The sequence below is a fragment of the Gouania willdenowi genome, chromosome 22, assembly GCF_900634775.1.
Source record: "Gouania willdenowi chromosome 22, fGouWil2.1, whole genome shotgun sequence".
Lineage (NCBI taxonomy): Eukaryota > Metazoa > Chordata > Actinopteri > Blenniiformes > Gobiesocidae > Gouania > Gouania willdenowi.
This window is the reverse complement of record NC_041065.1, coordinates 24,481,635-24,490,115: the sequence shown is the minus strand read 5'-3', so window position 1 is coordinate 24,490,115 and position 8,481 is coordinate 24,481,635. Positions and strand designations below refer to the sequence as shown.

Below are 8,481 nucleotides of genomic sequence, written 5' to 3'. Positions count from 1 at the left end.
ACATATTTTAATGACTGTTAATTACGTATGTGTAAGCCATAGAACAGTAATATGGTTCTCAAATTATAATTTACAATCTTTATGGAATTTTCATGCCAATTACAAAGTTAATTTTCAGAAGTCAATTATATTTCAATTACGATAAAAACAGCCGCATTTTTAAAAAAAAATTACAATCATAATTATGCCATGATTCTAATTAATTATCAGTTACTCAATTACAATTTTAAATGATCCCAACTCTGGTCCTTCTGAGTTTTTTCTGGACGTGGGACAAAAGAAAACAAACGCTAGATCAAAGAAGCCATCGAGATCAGGAGGCAGAGCCTCAACATCAACAGGGATGAGGGAAAATTTTTACTCTCCCACACCTGGGACTCTCTTCTCCAGAGGGCAACGGGGGCGTGGGCTGTCTGATAGAACTGTCAAGTGGGCCCCACCTAGAAAGAAAGAACTCATAAGGACATATCAAAGCGATCTGTAGATGCCTCTGTGAAAGACTGACAGATGGCAGTCTAGTCAGAAGATCAAAGCCAAGTCAGTTCCTGCCAAAAGTTGTCTGAATAAAATGAAACCTTAACACATTACAACTTTACTGTGTTTAAATATATGTTTTTTTCCTCATATTATTATTTTTACGTTTTGAAGTGACATCAGGCGATTGGCTTGATTTGTTGGGTTTGTTTTTAATACCTCCGTCGTGGTCAGGTGCACAAGAGCAACAACCACTCAGGCATCTCTCATTTCCTCTGCTGTCGATTGTTCCAGCACTCGGTCCAGATTCATGCGATTGTATTCAGTCAGGCTCACGACATCCACAAAGATTACATTTAATCGACACCTGGGAAGGTTTTAGGATTAGAAAACTCCAGCGTTGCGCTTTAAAACAACTGCAATAACAAGCTTCAGCTTTGTGCTCTGCTTTTCTTTCTTTTTTCTGTCTTTCTTTAAACCAGTTGTGGTGTTTGTCGTGCAGAGGCTTCTGTCTTTGAGATCCCCAACATTGAAATTCATCTCAGTTGTGATAAAAACATGTAGAACTCCTTGAATCCACATTCAGAAGGTGCTTAAAAAGAAACTGAAAAGCCTTCTTTGTCCATAAGCTACACACACTGTTAGAGGTGTGTGTCCTTCCATGTGAATATTTAGTATCGCTGCCCACTTTTTATCATTATCTGTGTGTCAGGATGTGCTAAAGTGCTTCATTCGAACCAGCTTTTTCTCCACTTCCCTCAGGGACCCCGAGAGTCACTTCTATCTTGTCTTCTTGTATCAGCTCTGTGGCGTTTCCATGGTAAAAATGGCTCACTGTGTCCTTTTTTTTTAACCTTCCAAAGTCAAGTGAGTGTAAAAGTGACGGAGCTGGACATGCTTTTTAATCGCCTGCCATGCATAAAGAGTCCCAGGGTGGCCCGTTGTGAACAAAATGGAGAGCGACTCTACCCAAGATGCAAGAATTCAATGATGTCCGTGAACAGATGAAGCGTCACCAATCAATGAACAGCGTGTATACCTCGTCAAGGAAACGGCAATAGTCCTGGAGAGGATGGATCAGGGTGGAAACATGGCCAGAAGATACACGGGACGTGACCCAGTTTGGTTTTTTTTTTTTCATCTTCAGCTGTAAATATGAGTCAAAACAGAGAGAATCAAGAAGTCTTTTGTTTGTTAAACTATTTTTATTGTTCAAAAAAAAAAACAAAAAAAAAAAACTGTTTGTGCGTAAGGTTTTTTTTTTTAAATTTAATCTGTTTTGATGATTATCACTTAGCAGGTATGTTGGCGCTAGTAGGGATGTGACAAACACCCATTATCACGATTAATTACAGTATTAAACTTTACCATTAGTTAATCATAACTTTTCATAAATATTGTCAATTTACAGAAATGTTGTTCTGAAGATCCTCAGTCAGTGAACATTTATTATTACCTTGTTTTGCTTTCTCTATATCCAATAGTATTGAACAAAAAGCAGTAAAAGCATTTGATTTAATAATAGTTTGTGGCAGTTTCATTTAAAAATAAAATTAAAAGACCTAATGGTCTTTTTCTTTTCTTATTCATTTTATATTTTGATAACGCTTCGAGGTTGACTGTTATTGTAATTTGCACTATAAAAAATAAAGTTGAATTAAATTAAATAATAGATGCATATTTATATCTGCCCACAATAGATGAAAAAATTATTTTAAAATTACTTTTATACTTAAACATTTAGAATATATATGACATTCCCCCTGAGGATTGATATTTTGCTTTATAAACACAAAATTTAAGTGATTAAATGCATTTTTTTTTTTTTTTACTGGACGTTTGAATGTTATTTTTCACCAGCACTTTTAATTTTTCGTGTACTTTTTGGTTACTTTAAATTGTTAATAGTTATGAGAGCAGATTTGATTGTTTCTGGAAGCACAAAAACTTTCAGTAATGAATTGAATGGCGCAGCCTTATCGGAAATAATAAAACATTAAATCAGACATAGTTTGGTAATAATAATAACATAAAACACCGTCAGATGCAGCACAAATCCACCAAGACATCATCAGCAGCAGCAGACAGGCCCAGTCTTTATTATTTGGTACCCATGAACAGACAGCAGGTGCAGTCGTCTCGCTGATTGAAAAACTAAAAGCATCAAATGCCCTGAATATTACATGCATAGTAATGTGTCTGTGTCGTAATAAAGTCAGTGTGCTTTAGGCTATTTTACACTTTCAACACACACTGTTCAGTGTCTGTGTTTGTGCTGAGAGAACACAGAGTGAAGTAAAGCATCTCTCTCTACCTTATTTATGCTGAAGAGGTTACTGGTTTAGAATAGTGGTGCTAATGATCTGTACAGTGCATCTTTACAGTGACTCCATTAAACAACAGTAGATGACAGTGGACCCATTGAGCAGCATTGTGTGTCACCTAAGCAGCCACTGGGAGACTCAATCTGAGAACTTTCTGAACAAAAAGGAAGTTTTAAAGGAGCAAAGTGTGTCAAATACTTTTCCCAGTAAAATTTCCAACTCTCTTCTGATGGATGAACCCTTCACGATAATGGAGTTTGGACCTTTTTCCTTTAACATATTTAAACAAACATGATTATTAGCTGACAAATGAAAAGGCAGGTTTTCTGGTTACTGGTCATGTGCTGTAGTCACCACTAGAGGGATTCATAGCACTGGTAAAGTGGAGCTTTTTTGTTGGTAAAAGAATAAAAAACAAAATTGATGATGCAACAGTGTAGGATTTAAAAAGGGAAGCAGTCTAAAGTAATTACTACTCTAATTCCTCTTTTAAAAACATTACTCTTATTCTCTTTATTGGGTATTTGCAGTATATTTAAAGCCGAACTTGTAGCTCAGGCGCCCCCTGGTGGATAAAGAGTCTAAGGCCTTCCTAAAGTCCACATACTGTATAGCGAGAAACTCTGGGTTGGGGTCAATTATAATTGTAATTGATAATGAATTTCAAATATGCCATAATTATAATTGTATAAGATTGTTTCAATTTTAGTTACAATTATAATTACACCATAAATGTAATTCATTATCAATTACACAATTATAATTGACTCCAACCCAGGTGCGTTTTATTTTATTTTTTTGTAATTAAAGGCTCAGTAATTGTGATTAATTAACTACGAAATTTAGTAATTGAGAACGTAATTGTAATTGACTTTCAGGGAAAAATAATTGTATTTGTAATTGTAATTGTGAAAAATGCCAGTCACCGTAATGGTAACTGAATTTGTAATTGAACATAGATAATTGAAGACATAATTGTAATTGAAAAATGTAATTGACCCACTCTGGTTGGGATCAATATGTATCAGCATGTTCTGTGCTTTTGTGGAAATGTTTATAAATATTTTAGCAATATAAAACCAATTTATTATTATTTTTATTATTTTTATTATTATTATTATTATTATTATTATTATTATTATTATTATTATTATTTTTATTTTTATTTTTATTATTATTATTATTATAGCTGGCTGCCTTTCGAGCACAAACATAGGAACATAGATTTGTTTTGGTTTTGATATGTTTATGCTTCTGTTATTTTCTTTTAGTTTCTAACCATTATCCATTCTTGCAAATGACATAGAATACATTATTATAACATCCTTTGCTCACCAAAGGACATTGGTGTTGTCATTGAAATTTCCATGGTTAACATTTATATATATATATATATGTGTGTATTAAAAAAACAACATGAAACACCATAAACTGATCTGGTCTTAGAGGAGGAGTAGGCAGCCTGAGACTGGATGAGTTTATACCGTTTGCTGCATGCTGTGTTGATTGAGGTTTTCGTGTCAGCATTGTCTCCAGTCTTCATCTTCATCTTCCTCCACCTTAACACACATTGCTGCAAAACCAATATGGCGTCTGTCCTTGGAGCAGCGGTTGAAAACCTCCACCAAGTGAGTCTCTGCACAGTCATTAGTGAGTGTCAGTGAGGTCCGACTGTGACCCACGTCAGGAAGACTGCATCAGGCCCGTCAGGCGCTTCCCCGTCAGAGACTTTCCCTGAAACATCGAATTTAAAAATGAAAACAATGCATCACTAGACTTAAGAGCTAGAGCATTTCACAGTCATTCAAGTATTAGAGTATTATCACTGATGGAGAGCCAGCCAGTGTGATATGAACAGCCCTCCCTCCAATCACTTACCACACTGCGAGTGAACTTCTCCAAGGACGTGCGGCGGCCCTGCTCAGTGTCTGCTGGCTGCTGCTTTGGGAGGGGGGGAGCAGGGGGAGTGTTTGGGTCAGATATGATGATGACGACGATGGAGTTTGCAGGTGATGTTAGTGAGGAAAGGGGAAAGGGCGGAGCCAAGCATAACAAAGGAAAAAAACGAGGGCCAGTGGCAGGTAAAGGGGTGCATTTGTTAAAGAGAGGGTGGAGCAGAGTCAGTGACAGACCAGCAGAAAGACAGCCACATGTAGAAAAAGCCAGCATGAACAAAGCCATCTGTGATTGGCTGAAAAGCTTTGATGTTACAGCAAACAGACAGATGAGTGTTTGTTTAGCTGTGCAAGTCTCCACTAAAGCAGCATCAAGTCCCCTGGAAACCATTATGTCCTTTATTTTACTAACAACCCAGACTAGACACAAATATTTCCTTTTTGGCGTCACATTGAATAATACAATTTCCTCATTGCACTTAAAGTTGTGTAACTTTCCTTCTTGTATGTGAAGTTACATCGCTTTCCTTATTTTACATGAAGTTGCATCACTTTCCTGATTGTACGTAAAGTTGCGTCAATGTTTTATTCTACATAAAGTTCCGTCACTATCTTTATTGTTAGTAAAGTTATGACACTGTCCTTAATGTACGTAAAGTTGCGTCACTTTTCTTATTGTATGTAAAGTTGTGTCACTTTTCTTATTGTACTTAAAGTTGTGTCACACTTATTGTACATAAAGTTGCGTCAATGTCCGTATTGTATGCAAAGTTGTCAATGTCCTTATTGTACGTAAAAGTTGCATCACTTTCCTTATTTACGTAAAGTCAAATAAAAGGATCAGACACACGAGTTAAACCATAGTTATAGTAAACTAATAGACACTTGAATTTGAATTGAAATGCTGAAAATGTAATAAAGTAATAAAGGGATGCATGATGGGTGCAGATGTCATGGGAAATATTGGAGGAATATTCCAGGTTACTGAGTGCAGCTCACCTTTTTTCTGGCCAACAGGAGGTCTTGGTAGATGTTGGATCGTAGAAAGCGTGCATAGCTGTCGCTTTTCATTAGCTGGAAGATGTGCTCCTGCAACGCAACCAAAGGACACGTGAGTGTGTGTGTGTGTGTGTGTTATAAGCCCCACAGGTTTGAAGAGAAAGGCCTGGTTGTGGAGAGGAGATGCATGGATGTAAGATGGAGTCCAGAGACGGAGCTGAACGTGTCCCATGACTGATCCACAGCGACACATTCAGGGAATGAGTCGCCTCATTAGGCCCTGGCACAAACACACACTGTCATTATTCCTCTCTCCTCATTTGTTTTAGCCCTCAGTTCCCTTTCCTTCATTGATTTGTGGACCACAAGTAGGGTGGGCGGGGCTTCCAGTGATGGGTGCACAAGCACACACTGGTTACTAGACCTGAATATTAAGCAGGATTGGGGTGAACTTTAATTTTAATTGATAATTGATTACGATTGTGATGTAATGCATCCTCACTATTGTATTTGTTTCTCTTTATTATTATTGTTCATCATAGTATTTTGTTTATTTGTTCTGCGTTAACTACATTTACACCGTTTGTCCTATTTTGACAGAAAAGCTAATAAAGTTTGTAACTTTTAAAATTTGTGAGTCCAGTTATTGTGCAAACAATTTTTTGTTTCTATCCACTTTTATTGGAAATTTCAGCTTTTGGAACTTTTAACCCCTTCAACCCCAGCCATTCTTCAACCTTTTTCAACCTTATTGCTAATGTTAAGCTATTGCTAGGTTAATGCTTAGCTAATGCTAGATTAATGCTATTGCTAGGTTAATGCTTAGCTAAAGCTAGATTAATACTATTGCTAGGTTAATGCTTAGCTAATGCTAGATTAATGCTATTGCTAGGTTAATGCTATTTCTAGGTGAATGATTAGCTAATGCTAGATTAATACTATTGCTAGGCTAATGCTATTGCTAGGCTAATGTTAGGCTAATATTAACGTGAGACTAATGCTAATGCTAGCTAATGCTCAGGCTAATGTTAATGCTAGCTAATGCAAAAGTTTATTGCAAACACTAACAATAATGCTAACAATAACGTTAATGCTATTGTTAATGCTAATTTATGTTAATGCTAATGTTAGTTAATGCTAGTTAATGCTAATTTATGTTAATGCTAATGCTAGCTAATGCTAGTTAATGCTAACGTTAGTTAATGCTAATACTAAGCTAAATGTTAAGCTAGTGCTAAGCTAATACAGTGTGACGTGGGCCAGCACCTGCATACTTCAGGAAACTCAAATATTCTAGTTGTAATAATTATTGGAAATAATCTGTTGCCGTTGTAATCATAATTTAATTGTAATTGAGTTCAGATATTAATAAAAATATTAATACCAATACTTTCATGGATAAGGAAGCCCAACAAAGTAACCAAGTGATGAGAAACAAATTGATTGATAGATATGATAGATAGATTTAAGACGTGGGTCATAACTGATAATATAAGACGTAATTGATAAATGTAATTGACCCCAACCCTGATATTGAGGTACTTGGATATAAAATGGTAAATCCCGATGTCAGACCATAAGATCACTGTTTAAAGCTCTTTATTCTGAGCTGATCCATGAGGAAGTAATATATTTATTTATTAATAGCAAACAGCATACTGCTAAGCTTTGTGCACACCTCTTACATCAGTGCACACTGTCCTGCTAAATATGTTACCAAACTGAATGTTGGATATTCTCCCAATCCTGCACTCTATTCATTTAATTGATTCTCTCTCTCCTACCGACCCCCTTCATGGATGTGTGAGCATTAAATTCTATGTGAAAGAAACCACGTGGTCCACCTGAGCGTCCTCAAAGCTGTAGCGTCCCGGGTCTTTGAGGTTCTGGCTGGTGCGCTCGTAGCTGTGTGAGTCCAGGTTGATGGAGCTTGGCGCCCCCTCAGCTAGAAACTCCTTCCAGATTTCCTGGGCCCTAACTGGGACTTCCTGGAGAGGCTGACGCTTCAGGTCTTGCACCGCCAACCAGAACCTACAACAAAAAACACAATTATTCAACAAAGTGGATGAACACATTTAACGTAGTTCTCCCACATAGTACAGAAGAAGGTCTTTGAAGAAGATGTTTAAAGTGCTACAGCTGGAGATCTGAATCAAAGTCTTACCGCAGGTTCTCTGAACTGAACTCTGATTCCAAGAACTTGAGAAACTGGTCCCTCCCAGCTGAGTCCTTCAGTGCTTCTTCCAGAGAGAAGCCCCACTTCTTCACACGCTGCTGACTGGGGTCTCGACTAAACCAAACAGAACATTAGGACATTAATCTTTCTATCAGCAATCCCAGTGAAGTAATAACCAGAGGTGATAAAATACTCACGTTGCTGTAATCCAATCGCTTTTTTTTTGGTACTCAAAAATACTCAAAAAAGTACTTTTCTACTTAATTTACTTATACTTCAGTAAGTTTTAAAACAAGTAATTCATTACATTTCTACACTTAACTGTTACTGACTACCTAGTCATTTTTACATTGAGTACTATTTAATGAAGATACATTTTACTTGTACTTGAATATTTTATATATGACTTACTAGTACTTGTACTTGAGTACAATCAGGGCCGGCCTTCCCGACAGGCAACACAGGCGGCCGCCTAGGGTGCCATCTGCTGGAGAGGCACCAAACTGCGCCCCCCAATTATTATTATATATATTAATTAAAAAGGTATAATAAACGTGAAACACACCCTTTAAAATCACTGTACATATTTTCTCTTAATTGAATATTAATATCA

The 8,481-nt window shown here is 36.8% G+C and overlaps 1 protein-coding gene across 4 annotated transcripts in view; it reads right to left on the bottom strand.

Annotated features, from left to right (window-relative positions):
• Positions 1-3,685: 3,685 nt before the first annotated feature.
• LOC114456355 (regulator of G-protein signaling 6-like) overlaps positions 3,686-8,481 on the bottom strand; it is a 55,787-nt gene continuing 50,991 nt past the window's right edge. For 2 of the 4 annotated variants that reach the window (XM_028438063.1, XM_028438066.1), the window contains exons 13-17: positions 7,857-7,982; positions 7,537-7,723; positions 5,693-5,782; positions 4,677-4,739; positions 3,686-4,532 (exon numbers count right to left, since the gene is read on the bottom strand). In XM_028438063.1, coding sequence (XP_028293864.1) covers positions 4,482-4,532; positions 4,677-4,739; positions 5,693-5,782; positions 7,537-7,723; positions 7,857-7,982 — 517 coding nt within the window. In that variant the 3' untranslated portion in view covers positions 3,686-4,481. The remainder of the gene's footprint in view (positions 4,533-4,676; positions 4,740-5,692; positions 5,783-7,536; positions 7,724-7,856; positions 7,983-8,481) is intronic. The other 2 variants (XM_028438064.1, XM_028438067.1) reach the window with 2 other exon arrangements.